Below are 23,955 nucleotides of genomic sequence, written 5' to 3' on the forward strand. Positions count from 1 at the left end.
TGGAAAATCTGAGGGAGAAGGTTAGGAGGCGGCCAGAGGAGTCTTACGTAACACTCATCCTCCGCCGTCGGAGACAAAAAGCGTCGCGCCGCGAGGGGGGGGGGGAACCGACCCCGATCGAATCCGTCTCGTATGCCTTCGACGTAAAATCACTTTGGTCGGATCTGGAATTCTCCAAACATTTTGGTCAAAAACCATGGAGAAAGTCTTGTGACAATGGGGAGGGAAGAGAGGGGGCAGGAGAGAAGGTGGCCAAATGCTTCTTCCATTTGTCGGTGGACGTCCATCACGCTGTCGGAGCCTGCTGGGAGGTGACGCCTGGATTTAATTGGTCTCAGTCAAGTCTGTTAGTCTACTCACATACCATTCCCGGATACCATCTTGGAAGCATTTCTCATGCGGACAACTCTTCATACCCCGCATTCTGACTTGAGATATCCGATTTCCCCGAGACCAGTTAAAAGTCGCATGTGCTTATTTTGCGCAATGCAAACCCCGTCCCCCCACCCTAGAACCCAAGATGAGCATTCGGCGACCGTATAGCGTTTTGCGACAAAGGAAAGTAGCCTCTGAAGACTAGAAGTTAATTGGTCTTTGCTCATAGCGCCCTAGCGTGGCTCGCGTTCACCCATTCACGCGCTGTGACGGCAGGGAAGCCGTCATGCAAGGTACCATCGGGAGCAACTCGAGGGGTTTCCTGTGTTTGCCGTTGGCGACCCTCCAGTCGGGAAGTTGGCGGTTCGATTCTTTGCTCTTCAAGTCTGCGTGCAGACACCAACCCCGAGTTGCTCCTGTCCGCCTTGTTAGCGCCTCGCTATGAGTTTACCGAACATCTTGACGACGACTTATTGAAAGAACTTGGGCCGACCAACGGCCCGGTCCAAATTTTTTGTCCATTTCCAGCATCCCGTTCGTCTTCCGCGGGCTATCGGCCGGCTAGCTGGGAGCATTAACTCCTGATGTTTTGGGGGCGATCTTAAAAAGAGCATCAAGGGTCATGGGAGACTGATGAACTTCTACCTGCGACCTAACCATCGGCTACCTGGTTTCGTTCGCACCATTCGCATTTATGTTGCATGTAAGTGATGAAAAAGGAAGACAAAAGGGGAAGGAGAGGAAACAAAAAGCCACTCCCAAGCTAGGCTCTGTAGGGGGGCCCGTGTGGAATTAGGAAAAATCACCTCAACACATAAGCAACATAAGACATCACAACAGTACGTGAGACTTGCACGTGCAGGGAGGCTCGTCTGCAAGACAAGACCTCCAGGAGAGTTTAGAGACACCAGCCTCCCAAAGCCAGTGTCAGGGGGGGAAATGGAGATAACCATTGTTTGGGTTGAGGCCGGCATAGTCCTTTTTCCATCTGCCTTGAGTCTTCACTGGTTCTCAGGGTGCATTGAGGCAATAGCCCAAATCATGTGCTAAGGTACTCTCCAAGTTGGCATCCGTCCTTGGCAAGCGCTCATCCTTTCTGCGACAGCGCTCGCCTATCATTTGAGGCCCGTTCCTTCAACCATGACTTGTAGTTTCTTCCGTATTTTGCGATACATCAGGAAACCGCCAACTCCAAACAGCGGCATACCTGTTAGCATGAATCTGTAAATATCTTCGGCGAAAGGATAAACCCTCCACTTCTCCCGGGGGTCCGTCGTATATTCGGCTAACAATGTTACGTCGGGGCAGGAGGGCTCATCTTTTGTTGTGTTTTCGTCGAAAATTTGGTCGATTGCGTTGAGAGACCGGTCGATCAATTTCGGTTTCGGAGAGAGTGCAAAAGAGAGGCTCCGATAGTCAAAGACAAGCAAACAGGGGAGGTCGGGTTCACCCGGGACCACGTCAGTCAATCCCAGGACCACTTGTAGAGACATACAACTACCGACCCTCTCCTTCCAACCAGGGATGCTCTTGCTGTGAGGCCGAGGCGCTAACCCACTTGTGGAGTGATGGGATGTAGCATGACAACAACAACAACAACAAACAGACTTACCATTTCATGAATACTGTTAATTGTCTCACGTTAGCTTGCATTTTCCTGCTACGCCTCCCCGAATCTGTTTATTTGGAGTCGGCGTTCCTCTGCCCACTGCTGCTGGCAGTGCATCCGCGCAGACCCACGTTGTTCCAGAAGGCTGGAAAAGTCTTTGTCATCTTGCTTAGTCACTGGTGTTGATGTCTGCCGGTTACTCTCACATCCCGTCCTCTGGACCAGATGGCAGACGTCGTCTCTCGAGCGGGTTTCCATTATACCTGTTTTTCACTCGACGGAACGTGTTCTCGGTTTTTGCCGTTACTTTGTGTCTGGGATTGTCAAAGTGGATTTTTTTCCCCCAAAACAGCCTGCTTTGGTGTTTACCATCACGTAGCATTGCAGCATGTAACATTGGCGCTAACTGCCCGTGGAACTGTTGGGCACTTATTGTATCTCCTCGCTCTTTTACCTAACTAGCATTATCGCTGTCTGAAGTATAGCCTTTTATTTGGAACCGGCATTGAACCGACTGGCTGATTCCCTCAAGGTTTAGCTGAGAAGCCCCTTTTCTATCCCCACTTTTACTTCTACCGACGTTAGCGCCTTTTGCTCTGTCTGAGCTTTTTTGCAGTTCCGGGCACCTTTTCAGGAAGTAGTCTGTTTCATCGGGCATTCAGGCAGAACCGGGGTACATGGACCTCAGTTCCTGGAACTGCTTTAGCTCCTACACCAACGCAGGGTCTTTTTACGGTTTCATCGGAACTACGTGACGTAGGCGCTTGGTGGAACTCATAAGCTACGTTCTTGCAGAGCCATTTCTGAAGGCCGTCATGGTTCAAGCTCTTCTGGCCTGCTGAGCCACAAAGGAGTTTCCAGGGCTCGCAGAGGAACATCGACATTTATGCGTAAATAAGCTAGCTAACTCTGGTTTGCAACCATTCACCCATCTGGACAATGTAGGGTCTCCAGTGAAGCTTTTGCATGTTCTTGAACTGTGGGTGGAACCCGGAGAACCCGAAGGGGAACTCAAGCAGACACAGGAGAACGTGGAGACTCGAACCCAACTTTCGCGCCCACCAGGGTACCGCTGTGCCACCCCAAATGGAAACATCTCATGATATTTTCCGTTGAATTCAAAGTAAACCACAGGGTTAGCGCAGGCGAGAAGCCCTCGGGGCTGCATCGGTTACCACCATCTTATTTGCATCGCTCTATAAACGCAAATAAACTGGAACAAAAGCGCAGCGCCATAAAAATAACACAATAAAACACATCCCCGCCCGTTCCTTCGACACCAAACACGCTCATTGTTCCCTCGCCGAGCCTCCAACCCGACCGCTCTGTGCGCAATGCATGTATACGAAGCATTAGCCAACAAGAAGGCAATAAATGAGGCGACAAACAGAAGCAGTTAGCATTGAAGACGCAGCCTGGGTACCTCGAGCATACCGGCACTAGCTTCCCCGCAGACGTGGACAAACTCCAACGCCTCTATCATTTTGGGATTTTCGATTTTATCATTTTTTTGACCGTGTCCAATGAGGCCGCTCCGAACGTTCGGACACACTGTGGAAAGTATCGTGGTCGAGCTCTTAGCTCCCTGCAGCTTACAGAAATGTAAATAAACTAGTATTTTCCTTTCTCCTTGGGGTTTTACCATTAAACAAAGAAGCTGCTTAGACTATCCTAATATTCAGAAACGAGGTTCTGGTGTTGTGTTCCGTGAGTTGATAACATTCCTTGTTTTATGAGGTCCGGCTGCAGACGCCAGGACGTGTTTATGATGCCTTCATATCATTTACGCGGCGACTCGAGGTAGCCTCGTCCGATTCCAGTGAGCGGGATGCTGTTCGAGAGGTTTTCAAGGTTTTCGAGACATCAGTCCGCCAAGAGGCGGCTGCAGCTCGGTCGGCTCGAGTGGGACGTCCCTCCAGGATCGGTCTTTGGGCGAGACTCCGAATCCCCCAAGTCGCCCCCGAGGGCCTGGTTAGCGTCCGAAGGGCGGATATGATCCGACGTCTACATGACCATTTACAGACGTCGCTTAATTTGTATTTATCTTGCGCCCTACTCATCACGGCTTCAACCTAAAGATTGACTCAAAGGGTTTTTTTTACGGCAAGCCTAGCTAAAATGGCCCGCAAACACTGTAGAGCTTATCTGGAAAGGGAGGAAGAGCCAACGGTGAGACACCAGAAGACAAAACACCAGGAGTCCTGCTTGAACAGGTTCATCCCGTCCCAGGTGGAGTTTCTCATCTTTATTGCTTTAACTGACCAAATATCTTTCCTAGCCGGAGATTGTAGCTTCTGGCGTTCTTTCTCCTTGAAACTCCCCGGCGACATTTGTTTGCGAGGCCATTTTAGCGAGGGTTAGCTTACAATGTCCATCGCATCCTCCGATGCAGATGCGTCATATTCAACCAGACGTCCGTTTCGACCCGCTAGCAAACGAAGACGCCGTCGAAAGGTACCGAGACGCCCTTGCACATGTTCCGACAGAGGTAAACAGATGATCCAGTCGTAGGGTATTAGCGCAACGGGCTATTCTGGGACGCCTTGGCACAAACACACAGAGGCATCTAATAAAATCTCAGACGGCAGCCAGACACCACCTTCTGTTCCTACCATGTGGGACGCGCTGTGCTTAAGGCAGCTCGACTCATCCAGCCTCCCCGCCCCCACCGGGCGGGCGAGTCGTCCCGTCACCTCGCCGCTCCCGGGGTCACATGCGCTGCAGAAGCCGAGCGCCTCCGACATCTGACGGGAAGATCTACCTCACACACCCTCTTTTTTTTTTTTTTTTCACTCCTGTCATATGTCAGGCGAGGCTTTTTTTTTTTTTTGGGAAAAAAAAAAAAAAAAGGCTGTAAAAGTCTGGATATCAAACAATTGAGCATAAGCTGTGCAGGTTTGGGAGCTTTTCCCTGCAAGGAAAAAAAAAAAAAAAAAAAAAGGCTGAACTTGGAGTTTTGGGTGATTCAAGGATTAAGTTTCTTATTTAAGGAAACAGCGCAGGTCGAAAAACAACCCATGTGTGTGTGTGTGTGTGTGTGTGTGAGCTATGGCTAATGAATGAAGTTCCAGTGATTGGAATAAATAACCGGCACAAATCCGCAACACATCTGCTTTTCCGTAACGTCTCGCCACCCCTCGCTCGGGCGGAAGAGTTCGGGTTTCTTTTAGTTGCATAAGCGCCTCGCGGACGAGCCTTTAACTCTGCACGCGCTCAATTGTGCATGTAAGCGCACAAAGTGAGCAAAGAGTGCAACCCCCCCCCCCCCCCAATCTGCTGCACTAGGATTTTCACACAGCCATTGACTTTGCAGCACATCCGAGCATTGGACACTAGCAGAAGAGTAGATATGGTCTAGATAAGCTCCATGGAGATCAAGTGTGTGTGTTTAAGCCTGCGCACGTGTATACGTGTGCATGCGTGGTTCACGGGGAGAGGTTGTACCTCCAGCTGCCACTTGGGGGCAACAGATGGAAGTACATTCAGGCGTCGGTGCAGAGCCTGCGAGGCGCTGGGGCGACGCCAGGGGTGAAACAGTGGTACGTTTCAGCCCGGCCCAAGTCCCGTTAGCCGGCTATGGCTATAAACACTATTTTCATATTATTTCTTTTCTAATTAGGTTGTTGGAATTATTTTGATCTCCCCACATTGATCTCTTGAAGTAAAGGATGCGGACAGGACGAGCGATACCGCAGAGAAAAGTTGACCTCTGTCATCCTAGGATGTCCAGGGATCTGATATCATTTAAACTAGGAAGGCGAAGAGCTGCGGGCAGATTCCATGAGCACCACGGGTTTCCAGATGAAATGTGCAATCGGTTAAGAGAAGAAGCTAAAACATCCAGATGGGTGCATGAGAATCTCGATATGACGTGAATGAGAAAGGGAATTGTGTACGTCCCTATATGATGTGTGAATGAGAGGCTGAATGATGCGTCCTTGCCTGAGGCCTCGTGACGGAGCCCCGATGTTCCCCTCCTCCTCCTCCCTCCCGCTCATAGATGGGATCGTTCTTCACCGTATTGCGAAATTGTCCGTCAGACGTCCTCAAGCGGCGGTCGGGGAAAATAACAGCGGTGAAATTCATCAACTTGCGCTGACGAAAAGTGGAATAAATCGCCAAAGTCGACTCATCTTTTAACGACCGGACGATCATCGTAGATACGGGTGTTTGCGCTGCTATCGACCGGTTTGTTTCCAACCGGCGAGATTCGCCGCTTCACCCATTTCACGCGCCGGCCGGAACAGTAGCTGCACGCCACGCACCCGAAAAACACCATCGCTTCTTTGCACCAACCTCTCGCGCGTCTATTCAAATTAAGAATCCGCACAACTAACCAAACAATGCTAGTTTTCCGTGCCGCGTCTATAATACTTACAAACACTTATGGACACTGCTACGGACACGCCGATAAGACGGTGATCTTGTTTGAGCGTCCCATTCTGGTGACGGGTCTTGAACACGTGAGATCCACGGCGGCTCACGCGCTCACTCGAGTTTTCATTCAAAACGTAAGATATGACGTGGGTTAGATCCCAAATCCAACATGCTATAGAAGCTCTATCTATCTCACTCCCCCTCCTCTCCTTTACCCTCATTATTTGTCCGAGGAGCTATAAATCGCCGGTGGCTCGGGAAGCCAAAAATGTACTTCTGGGTAAATATTTACCCCGGGGCCACAGATCCCGCCACGTCAAGTCGCAGGAGCAGCAGGAAGCGAATCAATCACGTTTCGGCGCGAGTTAGCATGTCCTGCGCGAGGAGACTAAAAGTGCTGCTCTGTCTGTTTGTATTTAGATACATTTGGTGAATCCCGCGTCGGGTCGTCCAGCTGCTCGCCTTGACGGGAAACCCGCCCCCAGGATGAGTCCAATATGATTGAGATAAAACTAATCGTCCAGAAGATCTACTTCACACACCCTCTATTTTTTTTTTTTGCCGACTGCACATTTCATCTGGAAACCCGTGGTGCTCATGGAATCTGCCCGCAGCCCTTCGTCTTCCTAGCTTAAATGATCTCAGATCCCTGGACATCCTAGGACGACAGGGGTCAACTTTTCTCTGCGGTATCGCTCGTCCTGTCCGCATCCTTTACTTCAAGAGATTAATGTGGGGAGATCAAAATATTTCAAACAACCTAAGTAGATGATTCAACGGAAACGAAGGATCAAGCCGGGGTCTGCGTCTGGATTGGCGTGACGTTAGCGTGACGTTAGCGCGCCGCCACTCCGCAGAACGCTAAAATCGACTGTTAAATCGGTTTTATTCCGCAAATCCCCACATTCAGTCCGCAGATATCCGTCGTACTCCCGACGATGACGCGCATGTTTGCATCGTAATCGTCCGTGCGGCGCGATCGGAGGTCCTCACCTGTCTTACCCGGGCCTCCTCCTGATCTTGTTCACCGGAGAGCTGCCGCCGTCCGAACCGCTCCGGCGCCACCCGGTGTCCGGGAGCGCCGCTTTTCACGCTCCCCGTCTCATAATAATAATAATAATAATAATAATGCAAAGTTTTTAGCTCTTGGCAACCATTAAAAACTGCCATTTTTTCAATTAGCACATTTATTTTGTTGAGGACACCGTAGCCGGGGTCCCTCGCTCCGGAAGGGGGAAAGAGGAACACCTTTGTTGCCGATATATTACGTCCGAGCTGCGATAAGTGCTAGTGCCATTAGCAAATGAGACGTTTTTATACAGCATTTATATACAGTATCTATAATACAACATTCACACCAACATAGGCGCCGTGGGCACGCCGGTCCACGCGCGCCGCCGCAATTCTGTCCCGGCTAAAAATAAAAAAAGGGAGTACATATGGATTGAAAAAAAGTGGACAGGGGTGGGGGGACAAAAAAAAAGAAAAAAAAAAAGGCATGCATAGAAATCTCCGGATTTGGCGTCGGGTTTTGAACATGGTTTATTCTGTAGCTTTACTCGCGTCGTTGCGCCGAAGCCGGAGGAGAAACCGCGCGAAGACGCATCGTCCGATGAAAAAGGTCGAAGTAAGCACAAGAAAGCCCACGGTGATAGAAGTCACGCTTGCTTTTATCTCTACTTGAATTGAACACAATACAAGTTTTCTCTCTGTCTCCTCGAAGAGCGCGGCATTATAATGTCACACTCCGAATGCTATTTCTATTACAAAGGTAATATTATCTAGTACATTCTTGTATACCGGTTTGTTTAAGGTATTGGAAAAAAAAAAAACAAATAAAAAAAAAAAAAAAAAAAAACACAAGGTAAACCCCTCGCCGCCTGCTCTACAGGCCAGCTTTTGCAAAACTCAATGATCGGGAAAAAAAAAACGTGAATAGAACCGGGATTTATTAACATTTTCCGAGATTTTTTTTTTTTTTTTTTTTTTTTTTCCGCTGATTCGTGACGTGTTACAGCGTGTGGGCCGGGATTATGCAAGGCGGGTGGGATGTGATTTCCTAACTGCTGCGCTAGCCTAGCTTTTTATCTTGAAAAATGCAAAATGCTTCGTCCGAGGTCCGTGTTCCAAATGGCCGCCGCCGCCGCCGCTTCTGCCGGAGGTGATGGGGTTCTCGCATGTGGAGTAATGACTTGGGGAGGGGGATCAGTGGTCAAACACGCACGCTTACAAAACTTTCACACGCTCATTTACAAATGCACACTCCCTTGATGAGCCGCGGGTTTCGGTGGGGTTCGGGGTTGTGGAGGCGGAGAGGCGCTCTACTTCTTCCTGTAGTTGCCGAGTTGGATGGCGGAGCGGTCGGAGACGCAGCGGAAGGTGATGGGCTGGACTTCCCAGTACGGCACGGGGTTGCTGAAGAGGCTGATACCGGAGTACATGGCCTTCTTGGTGTTGAAGCCGGGGGGGCAGAAGTCCTCCGTTCCCACGGCGGCGATCTTGTTGGAGTGGAGGTAGACCACCTGGGAGGGGGTTCACGGCGGTTTGTTTTGTTAAAGGCAAAAACAGGAAAGATGGGTGATAGCGTAAATGATAGCAAATAAGCTAGAGATGCTTCCTTTCCCACCCGATTCCCGGGCATACCGATGACGCGCACATGGTTTGAGTGTCGAGGGAGGCGGCAGAGGGCTACCGGGCGCAAAAAAACAGAAAGAAAAAGCTAAAAAATGTTTCCAAAACAGGACTACTTGCGAATGACTCTCCCGCCATTTATCATTAAAAAACGATCAGGGCGTCCAGTTCCCGTCGTATCAATCGGAAAAGGCAAAAAGAAAGAGGACATTGAACAAGGCAGAGGGCGGGATCGGAAAGGGAGAAAATATGGAACAAGAAAGTTTTCTGAAAGGGGTTTTTCTCTCTTTTCTGTCATCCTTGGATGAGGAAGGCAGATTCCTGAACCCTTGAGGTTGAACGTCGGATACCTTTTATAGGACCAATAAATGGAGAGCGATCCCATCATAAAAGTTTTACGGGCGGTGTGACCGATTCAGCAGTCGGTAAGGAGTCTGTGATTAGAGCGACCGAACCAACTTGTCCCTTCTCTGATCCCCGTGCAATCAACGTAACTCCGGTTGGTTTGCTTGATTTAAGAAGTTGAGTTTATCTAAACAATGCCCCTCCCAGCAAGAAGCTCCCTGGAGGGCTTTTCTTTGTGGTATCCCCATGTTCTGCGTGGGGTTTCTCCAGGTTCTCCGGCTTCCTTCCGCAGTCATAACACATGCAGGAGGTTCGTTGCGGACCCTTCGTTGCCCAGAAGGGTGAATGACAGGACGAATAGTTGAATGTCTTGGTTTGACGCTCGAGGGGGGCAAGAGTTGTATGTCTCGAGAGGATGAATAGTTGTATGCCTCTGTCTCCATATGTGGCCCTGTGATGGTTGCAAGGTGAACCCCACCCCTTACCCTGACTCCAAGATGATGTATTATTATTATTATTTATTCTTCTCCGTGTTTGTTTGTTTATCATTGCCTTTTGTCTCTAGAAGAGAAGCCGAAAGGCTCTGGAGCCGGTTGTGCTCACGCCGCTCCCCAACAGGTGAAACCGCTAACGCTAACCGACGTTCCATTTGACAAACTATTGGGAACCTTGTTTAAGTTGAGATTGGGCACCAGAAGTACATTTTCCTGCAGGGATCAGATGAGAGTGACTACCCGAAAGGGACAAGGCTAGAACACCCAAGTCGAAGTGAGATTACCGGACAGCTGTGGTCACGAGGGCGCTGTGATGGCGCACTGTCCGTCAAACCTGCGCATACCTGGATGTATTTGTGGTCGGGGAGGCCGGGCGGGACGCTGGTCAGGGCGTTGTTGTCGAGGTGCAGCTCCCGCAGATGGGGGACGTTAGCCAGAGTGCCGTTCTCCACCAAGCTTACCTCGTTGTGGCTCAGACCCAGCCTGCGGGGAGACGGTTCACAGGTGAGACTGCGCGAGACATCGAACGCCGTCCGCCATCGACACGGAAAATGAAAAGAAAAGCACATTCTGTGCCCACATCTTCCCCGACGCCGCCGACTAGCAGGCATTTTTGGCGCGAGCCTTCGCCGTGATCTTATAAACACAGGCTGGCGCAAACAGCCACGGGCAACCGGTGATTTTGATTATCCCAAAAGTGCCGCTTATGGCAGAGGGTTTGATATGAATCGCCGAGACGGCGAGCGGAAACCGGCGAGACGAGACGGCGAGGAAAGCTCGGATAACCCTGCGGGGCGAGCGGAGATGACCGGAAGACGTGCAGTCCCGCGCCGAGCCCAAACACAACACTGTTTCGTGTTGTTTTTAAACAGATCTTCGTCCAAATATAGTAATCAAACCACTTCTTCCGTGGCTAATGTTACATTCCTTCACCCGTGTGAGCGGCCTTCAGACTGGGAGAGTGGGGATCTGCTAAAGGAAGGAAAATAAAGGCACCTCTGGACAAAGAAGGAGCCCCGAATCTCTTTTTACAGGATTCTGCTCTGCAAACATTGAGGTTTTCTGTTGCACAACCGGTGAATACTTGTATGTCTCGATGACTCGTGAATGAGAGGGTGAGTGCTCGTGTCTCTTTATGATGCTTAAATGGGAGCGAATGTTGTATGCTCGGTGGTTCAAACTTCTTGTCTGCCGTCCAAGTCTAACCCGCGCCAGGCCTTCAGTCCGGGATACCGCCATCGGAGAAGCAGATTTGAAAGCCCTGCTGCTGCTCATTAGGTTGTGACTGCGTTGCAGAAAAAACAAATAGCTGTTTAACCTCTGAAGAAAAGCATGACATAAGCAAACCAGGCGTCACCGCGGGTCGGGAACCTTCGGAGATAGGAGGTGAAACTTAATCCACCGTTAGCCGGCCACTGCCTTCTGTGTCGCATGATCTCATTCCAAGCGGAAAAGAAAGGACAAAGGAAAGAATGAGTCATGTAGAATAAAATTAAGAAAAGAAAAAAATCAGGATTACTTCGCCAGGTTCTTGAGGCCCTTGACACTGTCGGCCGTTATCTTGGTGATTTTGTTTCCGTCCAGGTGGAGCTCGGAGAGAGAACCGGGCAGACCTGACAACGCAGAAGAAGACCATTGGTCGGGGGTTATCTGAAAACCGACCAATCCGACTCAAAACAGATAAATCTCATTATGTCCTACCAAACATTTTCAGTGGTCTCACACCTCGGGCTTCCAAAGCACTTGACATCGGACAGATCACATTCACCCGATCACGCACCGATGGCGACTAGGCCATCGTGAGCGATTGGACTCCTGCCCCCTGTCACCATGACATGTATGCTTTCTTTTGGAGAAGATAAAATGTACCTTTGGGGATCTCTGTGATGTCCGTGTCTGCGATGCGAATGTAGGACACTCTTTTAAGGTCGGCGAAGGCGCCGCTGTCGATCCCGGCGCTCTTCAGCGGGTTGGACCCGAGCTCTGTGGGCGGAGGTGGAAGAGAATCGGCACAATCATGGAACACATCTAGGAGGTTAACTCCGTTATGAGAATCAGATGCTGAGTCATGACTTTAGCGCCTCGGTAGAGGGGAATATCTGTTGTTTATAAGCGAGCGTTTCGCAACGCTGGATTCTCTGATTCACCACGGCGGGATTATAACTCTCATCACACATTGTCGTTTTCGTCGCAGTTAAATCCGCAGGAAGAAAATTACTTTGGAGAGGAAGAGAGAGAATTAAGAGTCGGAGAGGAGCGTGAAGGACGCCAAGCAAAAGTATGGCGAGGAGACCATGTAGTGAAGGGTTTCTTTTTTCAAAGAGTTTTGATTCCCTTTTTATTAGCGGATAGTTGGAACCGGTTTACAAAAGGCGTGCCCGTTGAAAAGTTTTTCAGAAAATGAGCTGGCCCCTCTTGTGGTCAGCCGCTCCAGTGTTTATAGTCATAAACCGCCATTGCGAAACTACAAACCGGTTCCAGTCGACTGTAAAGACCCCGAGCGCCAAAAATCAAACCGCGAGTCGTTTCTGAAAAAAACTGGCCCGTGGAATTCTGCTTCACTTGGTTGCAAAAGAATGGGGATCGAGCTGAGTTTCCGTGCTGAGCGTCCGTCGCGACAGCGCCGACCGAACCGTGCACTTTGATCGTTTGATTCCGCAGTGACGCCCAAAGGGACAGACGAGCAGCAGATCCGATGACAGAAGTTTCAGACATCTTTGTGTTGACGTCCGCTATCATGCGGTGACTATGGAGGTTTTATGTGAACCGCGCAAAGCGTTTTTTGCCAACAGAGCAACTTCTGTCGTATATTCTCGAGCATACAACTCCAGTGTCAATTGCACTTGAGCGAGAGTGCCTGATGTGCCGTCTTGCACCTTTAGGGTAGACTGCGCTTTTGCTCGAACGTTGTCACGACACTCGGCTATATTTCAAACGGGAATGGTGTTTTCATGTCCGTACCCATGACGATGACATGGGACATGCCCTGGAAGGAGGACTTCTTGATCTTGGTGATCTCGTTCTCGTGGATGCGCAGCTCTTGCAGACTCTTGGGCATGTTGGCAGGGATTTCCTTCAGCGCATTCTTGGACAGGTAGAGGCGCTGCAGCTTGGACAGCGGGGTGAGGGCTTTGGGATGGATGTTGCTGATCTTGTTGTTCATCAGGATCAGAGCCTGTATTTGAAGATAAAGGGAAAACACTTTGGGAGCAACTCTTCACGGCCACAAATATCCAACATGCTCGCTTCTGCCGGCGCCCCGGACAACATACTCGAATCCCCAAAGGCGTCTTCATTGGCACGCACCGAGAAACCCCGAAAGCGGAACCGCATTTTGTGTTTTTTTTCAGATGTTGCATAGCGTCGGACTGACCCGACGGGGTCGGAGGCTCGTGTTGAATTTGCGGAATCCCTCTGAACCGCGCGTTTGGAATGTCACGGACGCATTCGGAGAGCGCTTTCGGGCGATTGCTGCGACGGCCGTCCCGTTTCTCGAGTGTGCAAGTCAAGACCGACGTTGCGCCGTCGGATTATGTTTACTCGCCGCTTACGTGGCTCGACATTTAAGAGATCATCATGAAAAATGATTGTGGCCGCGGCTCGGTGAGTCACATAATTGAAGTCCAAGCCGCGGTGTTTTCTCAACACTTGCTGAGTAAACATTAAATACGACTCTGGCGCGGAATTCCAGCGCGTTCCCTCTCCATTGATGGCGAGGGACGACCCGCCAGGTGATTCTCATTATCCCGGAAAACCGTCCAAACAATCGGTTAAAATTGGACCGGAAAAATTGGTTCTGACTCCGTCCACCACGACCCATGACGGGTCCTTTCCCGAAAATTTCCGCAGCATCTGCTCCTCTGACGTCTAACCATAAACTAGCTTTTAACTTGACAAACCCCTCTGATCCTCCCACACGACATAAATTCCATCCTTTAAAAAAACAGCTTCCTGTATCTCTAAAGAGTCAACGGGAAGACGCGTTTGCGCGAAATCTCTCGTAAAGATGGATTTAATCGATCATTTCTTTTTTCATACTCCAGCTGCAGCGTAATGATGAAGCGGTGCCGCATTTCCTGGCTGTTACTTTTACACGGGACCTCCGTCGGGTGTCAAGATGCAATATATTCATCGGCGTGTGTGTGTGGTTGAGGTCCAATTTCAAATCCGTCTCTTAGGCGAATCACCCCTTGCGGTGTTTGTCTGCGAGGTATGCACTTCCCTGCAAAGGCGAGGGGGGGCCGTCACGCCGCCGTGGAAACGGCTCCGGCCATCGGACCGAGGTATTTATTGGGAAGGCGAGGCCTCAGGGAACGGGGGGGATAGTTTTCCGCGCACCTGGTGTTCAGGGGCGACATGTGGTGCGAGCATACCGGTGGAAGGGGATTCCCAAAAGTAAACGCGCACCTAAGAACATCTGGTAACACCGGGAATCGGCCGGAGGTAGAAAATCGCTTACGTGGAGCCCCTTGAGGTTCTTGAAGTCGTTCTCCTTGATCTCCGTGATCTTGTTGTTCTGCAGGTTGAGCAGGGTGGTGTCGTCCGGGATGTCCTTGGGGACCTCCTTCAGGCCTACCGAAAAAAAAACAATCGCGAGACGACGGGTTATTGCCGGTCGGCGGGAGCCCGGACAGCTGTCGGAGGTCAGGCGGAGACGCTCTTATATATCCAAGATTAGGAGAAACATCTGGACGCTGACGTTGGCGTCAGAACACGATGTACTTGCACGTACGACCCCGGATGGGGAAAAGAAAAAAAAAAAAAAAAAAACGCTTTTCTAGCGCTAAACAGAGTCCTTTCGGGCGCCGTCATAGTTGTTGACGTTGTGTCGACTTGCACCTCCTGCCAGCCGGCGTGCTAACCCGCGGTTGACCCACGAGCGCGAAACGTGATTGACGGCGAACGCCTCCCCCGCGGTGACGGCCTCCACAGCCGGCGGAGCTCAGAAACACGTCCGCCTGCGGCGGCTGGGAGTTTTGAAATCTCCGACACGCAACGTCGGACGGTTACCGGGAGTGATCGATCAATCGTGATTTTTTTTTTTTTTTTTTTATTAGCTCTACCCTGCTAGCGGTGGTTTACGAGAATGCATTTTACAGTGAAACTCCAAAAGGGAAAGTAACCTTCCAGGCACACACGGTGGAAATGGACCCTGAAACAAATTTCCTCTGGAGCAAGTGAGCGGCCGCATACCTGCACACTGAGCTCATGCTAAGTTGTTTTGCTCGGGCTGCGTAGCACGATATGACCATTGTGACACACAAAATGTGGCGGCGCGACGAGAGAACGGTGTTTCGGGGAGCGCCGAAAGAGTTGGTTGCTTATTTTCGCGAAGGAGACATTGGATAGACTCTTAACAAGGCGTTTTTATATCTTCATACGGACGCAAACCCGCCGGAGAGGTTCAATGTCGCCACGTTTTACCAAGCGACGTTTCCAACTCGTCGTTAGAGTCCTGTGCTGATGAAATATAATAGCGACATTTCTCTATATGAGCTGAAAATATGATGGAGTGTGTGAACAATTACACCAATTAATTACAGAAACAGTGTTCACAAAGCAGGTCATATTATATAGATGTATATATATATATATATGTCCATATCATATTATACAGTTACTAATATCCTAGCTTAGAGACAAACATTTAATGTAATTTAATTTATTTTAATCTAATTTATTTTAATTTAATTTAATTTTATTTTATTTTATTTTATTTTATTTTATTTTATTTTATTTTATTTTATTTTATTTTGTTTTGTTTTGTTTTGTTTTGTTTTATTTTATTTTATTTTACTTTATTTTTGCGATTGTGTTAGCACACGGCAATGCACAATATAAATGTCAAACGGCTGGATGTTTTCTTTTTCTTTTCTTTTCTACTGGCTGCGATCCCTATCTGGATTCTAGATATCTAGATGTGGCTCGAGACGGATGATGATATGCGACCCCGTCCGCTGGGATTTTATTTATTACGTTTTCGATTGTCGGTTTGAGTTTAAAAAGGTAAAAGGCGCTAAGTTGAGCGCGAAGGCCGGGTGCCTTCATGTTAGCGTTGATCCCCTGTCGGCGTCTGGTCCAAATATCAACTTGGCTTTGTCTGCGACGAGCTGCGCTCGGGCTGATTTCTGCATCTCGAGTTTCCCCGGAGAGAGCGAGGCGAGTCCAGGCCCGGGTCTGCAGGCTGTGGACGGGGTGGAAACAATGACCGCCGCACCGAGCGGAAAATAGGAATGCAATTCCCGTCTGGACGCTGGAGCCGGGTTGGAAATAGTAGAATATCAGATACGACAAATAAGTGCCGTTTTCATTAAATTGCACGGGCACTTCTCACTGTAAGCGCCTTTACAATATATACCGTAATTTCCGGACGATAAGCCGCGACTTTTTTCACCTAAACAACGATGCGGCTAATGTATGGACTTTTTTGGCTTGGGGGACGCTAACGAGCTTCACGCCGCTAAAGCGTTTATCCTCGTCACATCGGACCGATGAAATGACCGTTCAACTCCGACACCGAAGAAGTCGACTTTGGCGGTTTTAGTGCGCAGGAGGAAGCCCGAGATAGCGATCGGCTAGCCGGTGCGGCTTATATTGAGGTGCGCTCAATAGTCAGGAAATTACGGTAGATCTTATCGCACTCCCTGAAATATTTCGATGTTAAAACGACACGTTTAGCACGGGACTGGATTATGGTTTATGGGTATTTCAGCACAGAAGAACAACGATCGGGCTAGCTTAGCATCGTTTTCCCACGTGCGCAAGAATCGTGCACGGGGTTCAACTCGAGAAAGACCGAGAAATAAACATATCCCTTTCAGATCAGAGTTGGCGAACTCCATGATTGTGTTAGCGCTTTCCATGCTAGCAGATGCTAAATGAATGGAAGCCAACGGGGGATCTTCGCATCCCGATATATTTATGTATATTGTTTATGCCTTTGTGCGTGTTCCCGAGTGTTTATGTGAGTTCCAGCAAGTCTGCAGAACAGATGGAGGCTCGCAGCCAAGAGCGTCGACGGCGTATAAATAAATTTGACGTAACGGAGGTGGCGTTTACGCCGAATCTGCGCACACCTGCGCGCGACGGGACGCCTGTCCGGACTCGTCGCGACGGCTCCTGGTTCTCATTACAACCAAATCGTCTCGATTGGTGCACGATGTTTTGGTGAAGGTACCTTATCCAGGGACCGAGAGGAGGGATTATCGTCCTTATTACATGCGGGGGAAATGATTAGCTCGGTAAATCTGTCTCTCGGACGTGGAAAATCTCAAAAAGCGAACGGGATTTCGGGCCGGACGTGTTCGCTCTCATTAGCTTGTTCCCGAATCCCCTCCGTCTTCTTTATCTGGCTCCCCGAAGCCTCGACCCGCCTTTTCCAAACAAAAGCGGAGCCAAGAGGGAGATCCGACTTCTCTGTTATAGAAGCGCCGAGGCGATTCTGCAAAGTTGTGTATACAAATCTCCGGGTCGGACCAACGGAGACAAACGCTGCGTAAACTGTTTAGCTGCGTGCTGCAGTTAAACCCAATGTTTTGCGTTGAGTTTAGAAACATTTAATGTTTTTCAGATTGTGCTGTTTGGCCCTTTTAAGATCATTTCCTTCTTAGATACAACAAGTAAGAGAAAGTGAAGGAGTCGGGGCGGACGTGATAACGTCTTGGGAATTTGCGGTTGCCGTCCAATGACAGCGGAGTAGAGGAGCTCAAATTTACCGCCTCTTTTCTACGTAGCGTGGAATAATGAGATAATAATGGTTGCCCTCAGTATGAATGTAACTAAATGGAACCAAATGTAATGTAAAATCATGTTAAATACTCTGAATTTAGGACTCATTCAAATCCAAAATGTTTCCCGGTTGCTCTGTTCCAAAGCTCGCCTCCACCGCTGCAGTGTTTTTGGATGCGGCTTTCGTGAACACGTTCCGCCGTCATCGTAGTTTGGCTTTTAATTCTTGGACAATTTGTTGTTTTTCCAGCAGGCTAACTTTAGCATACTTAGCTCGGTGTTAAAATGTCAACGTCGATTGTACTCTTTGACAACCGACGCTGCCTCATAACACAAAGACATACCGCTTGGATACAACGGCAGGACGCCGCCACGTTTCGGGTAACGTGATCGGCATGAACTTTGGGAAATGTATTTTATGGTCAATGCACGCGTTGAACTTCTTTATTTTAAGCCAATCAGACCTTTTAAGACGTTCCTCGCGGGCCACAGAAAATGACGTGGCGGGCCACATTTGGCCCGCAGGCCTCGAGTTTGGCACACGTGGACTAGAGTATGGACGCGGATACCGAGCCGGTCACGGCTGAATCTCGTCCGATTGAAGGACTGTCTGAAAAAGCGCAGGAGGTTCATCGTCCGATGACGGAGTGAGCGGTCGTATGTCTCTATCTGATGTGCGAAGAGATCGTCCCTGCGACCGGCCGCTGCGGGGTGAAAGCGAACTTCCTTCTCGTCGAGAACTTTCTCAGAGGAAAGTCCGTTGGAAATGTCGGAGACATATCCGTTCGTACATCCTCTCCGGTATTTATCTGAAGAACTCAGGATATCTGGCCAGTGTACCACAGAGATCTTGTGGTACACGCACAGCGCGGGTGAAGTGCAGTTCCTTTACTTGTATGCTCAGTAGCGTCGATGCTAGCCGACACCGCACCAATCAGATGGGACTCGGCGAACCGTGCGGACGGAGCGGGTAACGGACGAACGCTCGGGCGTCTTCTCTTACCGAGGTCGGAGCACTGGATCACGTGTCGGTGGCAGTGGCAGCGGAAGGGGCATCTGGGTCCGACCGGCATGACGAACATTGTGTCTTCGGCGGTCTCGTTGGTCCCGGATCCCGCCTCGTCCTCCATCATGAAGTCCAGGAAGCCCGACTGGTGGAAGGGTAAGGCCCAGCAGGCGGTGACCAGGAGGAGAGCGAGACAGGCCGACCTCATGGTGCTGCTAGCGAGGGGAGCCTGCGGCGGGAGACCATACCAACCAAATGTTTGGACGAAACCGACATCTTTTGTATGAGTCAGGAGAAGCATCAAACGGCGAGGAGGGCGTTTTAGAGGAAGACCAAACAAAGAGGTCCAAGGGGTGACGGGTGAAGGTCAAAGATCAAACATCTAGGCGTGACAACTAAATGAGCGGTTTTACCGTTCCCTTTCTGGCCTGGGAGGCAGAAAGGGTCCGAGCTGATCAGTTTATCACAAGCAGTGACTTCGCTTTGCTTTTTTTTTCGGGTTAAAACGATACGAGTTTGAGCTCCTGCGTTGGAAAGACACCAACATCTGCATCGGCGCTCCACGCAAGAAGCTCCCGAAGAGCGTGACGCTGCCACTGTGCGCCGCTATCCCCGTCTCCAGGGGTAATAAATCACACGTCTTGTTTGCGCGCCATTAAAATCCTTTATCAACACCTCGTGTGTGTGTGTGTGTGTGTGTGTGTGTGAGAAAAGCTCTGCGAACCACGGTTCATCAAGCCGATATTTATTTGACACATGCACACACTCTCACGGAGCCAGATATCCGGGGAAACTTTGTGACCTTTTCCACACACACACACACACACACACCCAGTAATCTGCTTCTTTGCATAAAGCCAAGAGTTGCTGCTTCCTGTCTCGGTGCCACAATAATTAAAGGGAGGATTTGAGCTGCGGATGCTAACAAATGATGTGGGAGCGCCGGTCCTGCAGCAGACCTTGACCTGGACGTCGCGAGCGGGACGATGAAACCGGCGGTTTCGGATCACGGGCGCGAGTTCGACCCCGACTTTTGTCGCCGTCTTTTCGTTTTTTCTTTCCGTCGGTCGACGCGGCATCGGATTCACGGGCGGCGCACGACGACGCGGCGCAACCTCCGGGTCGAGGTCGCGCCAGGTCGCGGGGACGGCGGCGGCATCGCCCGTAATTACAGTCTCCGTCCGCGACGACAAACCCAAAAGCACCAACCCGGCGGTCGCGGCCGACCGCGGCTCAAGGCCTTCGCAAGCCGGCGCTCGTCCGGAGTCCTGCATAGCGACACGTCGGATACGGGGAGGTTTTTCCAGAGTCGCGCTTCCTCTCCTCCTGGCTTCTTATCTAAGATCCAAAGAAAAGCTTGTTTTTGCGGGTCAAACTTGTAAATCCCCTCGGCGGGTTTGTTTTAACTCTCCCAGAAAGCGGGATAGCCCGGCCCGCTTTTGTTTCGCATCGCGTCGTATCAAAGGTGTTTTTGGTGAAGCCGCGTAACGCCGAACATCTGGAGGCGCGTCTGGAGGAATGCGTCCCGAGATGGCGGCGATCTGGTGGAACGGCTCCCCCCGCCGCGCGGCGCTGAACCGAATCTCCCCGCCGGCCGAGAGCAGATCGACAGATTTACGCGCGCCGGGTCTTTTTCCGGGCTTCTTTTCAAGACTTTGGGTCGCTCAGGACGCCATCTGTGTTTTTGAGGAAATATGTTTTCCGCCTCGCTGCGAGAAGGTCGCCGGGGGTCGATCTCGAGCGGGTTCTGCGGACGCGTCGGACATTTCATTTGGAGATCCGACGTCGTCCGAATGCGGGAATGAATGAGTGAATTGTTACTTTAATCTCAAGTCAGTGTGTGGCTCTGTGATTGGCTAGCGACCGGTGAACGCCGCCGCCTCGCGTCCGATGGGATCGACTTCCTGCAGGTTTAGTGTTTTAATTCGACCTTTTTTGTACCAGGCACCAGTTTTATGCATGAAAATGTTAGCGGCGCGGGCGTTCAAATTGTCAGTTAATAGTATTTAATTTTAATATGAATTAATATTTAATAGAATTTAGCATTTAATATATAATATACAATGACTTTAAATGAGGCAATTACAACCCTTTTGCCCTATTACAAATAATAAATAATAAATGAGAGATAATATATAATAAATAATAAGTGATAAATAATATCTGATAAGTGATAAATAATAAATAATAAACGATCATTAATAAATAATAGATTTTTTTGAGGGTTTCCTCGCTTCATTAGCTAGCCGTTCGCCGCTAATAATGCATAGCGGGGGCGGAGCTTGTGTATCACCTGTTGCGATGAAGGAATCCTGATATTTTCTTTTAAACGCAGTTTTCTTTTTGCTTCTGCGGCGTCATAGTTTGCTCGCTTCCTTTCGAATCAGCTCGCGGGCGACTTCCGTGCTAGCTTGCGGTAGCCGATGTGCGAAACGGCGCGACACAGCTAAGTGCGGCAGGAAGGGGAAGTCGGAAACGGTCGTTTTTCAAAATAAGATCCGGGAGGTGGAATGAAAAAACTATGATCGGTACCAAGATGATCCAATAGCGGTCCAGGGATTGTGGACAAAGTGGATTCACGGAGAGAAAACCTTCCTTTGAGCGTTTTCATTTATAAAAATGTCGGTTTCATAAGAAGCGATTTGTGATCGACGCGCGGAGGATCCGGACGTTTGGTCTGCGCGTCATCCCGCGCCTTTCTAATGAAAATACGAGCTAATCCGACTCGAGAGCGGGAACATTCGCCGACGACCGCGAGCCGCGAGCGTTAACACCCCCGAAGTCCCGTCACAAATTGTGGAATCGGGGTTTTAATCCGGAGCCGCTCTGGATGTGGGTTTTCCCCTCCAGATGGGACGGATCTACTGGGAAAACACATGAGTCAACCCGCCGCGCTTCTTTTTTCAAATTTTTTTCATCTGATGCGTCCGCGAGCCCTGCTGGTTGAACCCCCCGACACACACACACACACACGCTCACACACACACAGGACACGTTTGTGTATACATAGGCCCGACCCGGCGGGCTCCGAGCACCAGCGTGTCGCAACACGACTTAAAAACGCTACATCTTGCCGATGTATCTTTAGCAAAATTCCTCCGCAGATGCGAAAACTCGATTGGAAAAACACCCGTTAGCCTTTTTTTTTTTTTTTTTCGCTTTCTCCACCTATCGTTTAGCCGCCAAAAAAAAAAAAAATGCATCGTCGCGGAAAGATGCGCAAACCGCCTGGTGTTAAAAGTACGGCTTCCACCGAAGCCGGACGCTGCTGCATCCTCTCCCGTCCCTCCATCCATCCATCCATCCATCCATCCCTTCCTCCCTCCCTCTTCCCCTCGCCGCGGCCTCACCATCGCTAATGATTCCCAGACAGGAAGCAGATGCGTGGAGTCGCGCAGCTCGGCCACCCCCGCCTCCGCTCTGCTGTCACTTTCCCTTCTTTCCGCTCAAAAAAAAAAAACCCCTCCAACCCCGACGACCGGTACATCTGGGAAAGAAGCTGACGTGAACCTCTCCGCCGTGCCGGTAGCTTCCCTCCCCCCCCCCTTGTTTTGGCGAAGCGCCGGTCAGCGTTGAATTATGGGAAGGTATTTACAAGGCCGCAGGACATTTTAAAACACGTGCGGCGCTTTTAACCCACCGGGAGCCCCAGGATTTGCAGTTTTTAACGGCACGGTTTGATAAACGCCGCGCCGGAAAACACGCGAAACCTCGGCCGACGTGGGCTTTTCTGTCCCGGGCGGGAGGTCGGGGTCGGCGCCGGAAAGTTTTTTGGCTCGTTTCGGACGTTTCCATGAGAGGATCCGCGCGCTCGCCATCAACTCCGGGTCTATTATCAACCTTGCCCAACCTTTTTTTTCTATCCCTTTCCATCTTCCACGCCCATTCCGCGCTCTTCCTCCCCCCCCCTTCCCATCAAAACGGAAAAAAAAAGTCCCACGTCTCTCTCGCGCGCTAGCTCGGACGGCTACGTTGGACCTCCTGTGCTTTGCGGGGGGGGGGGGAAATAAAAAGGATGCGACTTCCGTTTTCCCTTTGATAGATGATTTCGGGATTAATGGCAGCGGCGCGAGGTTGGTTGCCAGGTGAACGGCGCTCTGAGTCGCCCCTAGCAATCCGCGTCCTGTTTTGCCTCCTGTGAAAACACAGCGGCTAAAGGAGGGAGGAGGAAGATGGTGGGGGGGGGGGGGGGGGGTGACATTGAGACAACGCAGGAGTGCAGAGATAAGAGAACTTTGTGAAAAAGAAAGTTTCCCAAAGAAAGAAGAAGAAGAAAAAATCCTGCATTGTTGCTTTTTTTTTTTTTTTTTTTTGTTTTTCCTCTCTTTGGTTGGAGACGGCAGCGAACCCCCACGGGGGAGGAAAGACAGAAAGCTGAACGGTGAAAGGGAGGAGGGGAAAATAACTAAACTGTTTAAAAGAAAAACAAAACTTTATTTTTTTTCTTCGACGACGCGGAGCGATGAAACGATGAGGCTCCAAAACGCACGTGTTTCGGAGGCTCCGCTTGATAAAGCCGGAAAAAAAACCCAACTTTTTTTACGTTAAACTTGCGGAAATGTTAAAATTACTTGTTAAATATTAATAATAAGCTAAGAAAATGAGCTTTTCCGGCAGATGGGTTTAGGTGTCAGCATCAACTGCACCACCACACCCCCTTCCAGAGCCGCTGCCTTTTTTTTTTTTTTTTTTTTTGTTTTTCGAGGGGGGGGGGGGGGCTAGAAATGGTCGGACTCCCCCCGCTCACAAAACCCCCCCCCCAAAAAAAAAAAAAAACGTATCGTGGATATTCAACAACAAGGCACGTGACGCCGCGATACGTAAAGAAAAACGACAACATCGTCGGCATAGAGGGTGATTCTCGCGCGCGCGAAAAACCCGAAACGTAACGGTCGATCCCCTCTCCTTTTTTTTTTTTTTTTTTTTTTTAAATCAATACCGTCCCAAAAGATCCACCAACCTGTTCTGGGCAGAAGCCGGGAGGGTCGAGAGGAAACGGTCGAGATGAACTCCCAAAATCCAAAAAGGGGGGACGAGACGGCGGAGCGGCTGCGAGGGCCTGCGGGGTAATTGGTCTCGAAGCGGTCGCAGTCAAGATCAAGCAGGTGTGCTCTGTCACAACAGGGGGAGGAGAGAGGGAGTCGAGACGGGAAGGAAGGAAGGGGGGAAAAGAGAAGAGAGAGAGAGAGAGAGAGAGAGAGAGAGCGACGGAGGGAAGGAGGGAGGGAGGGGTTCCGACGCCTCGCTCCTCAAAGGGGCCGTGACAATTGGTGGAGAACTTGCAAAAACAGCTGCAAACGGAGAAGGGATAGAAAAAGAAGAAGAGGGTGGTGGGGGGGAGGGCGGGGGAGTGTCGCGAAAGGGGGAAAAAAGAAAGGAGGATCGAGAAA

General features: G+C 50.1%; 1 protein-coding gene across 1 annotated transcript; it reads right to left on the minus strand.

The window, feature by feature from the left end:
• Window positions 1-8,013: 8,013 nt before the first annotated feature.
• dcn (decorin) lies at window positions 8,014-23,706 on the minus strand. Its single transcript, XM_086146437.1, has 8 exons — window positions 23,526-23,706; window positions 18,563-18,794; window positions 14,291-14,403; window positions 12,793-13,006; window positions 11,701-11,814; window positions 11,351-11,444; window positions 10,176-10,314; window positions 8,014-8,883 (listed from the first exon to the last, which is right to left on the minus strand). The coding sequence occupies exons 2-8, from the start codon at window positions 18,771-18,773 to the stop codon at window positions 8,683-8,685; spliced, it is 1,086 nt and encodes a 361-aa protein (XP_086002563.1). The 5' UTR covers window positions 18,774-18,794; window positions 23,526-23,706; the 3' UTR covers window positions 8,014-8,682.
• Between the last annotated feature and the right edge of the window lie 249 nt (window positions 23,707-23,955).

Source organism: Fistularia commersonii, chromosome 5 (genome assembly GCF_037954325.1).
Source record: "Fistularia commersonii isolate RoL2024-O1a breed Wild chromosome 5, RoL_Fcom_v1.0, whole genome shotgun sequence".
Lineage (NCBI taxonomy): Eukaryota > Metazoa > Chordata > Actinopteri > Syngnathiformes > Fistulariidae > Fistularia > Fistularia commersonii.

Coding starts and splice junctions, on each gene's coding strand:
- dcn (XM_086146437.1), bottom strand. CDS start 18,773: ATGAGGTCGGCCTGTCTCGCTCTCCTCCTGGTCACCGCCTGCTGGGCC. Junction 13,007..14,290: donor AGAACCTCAAGGGGCTCCAC/GTAAGCGATTTT, acceptor CTTCAAATACAG/GCTCTGATCCTGATGAACAA. Junction 10,315..11,350: donor GGCCTCAAGAACCTGGCGAA/GTAATCCTGATT, acceptor GTCTCCCCGCAG/GCTGGGTCTGAGCCACAACG.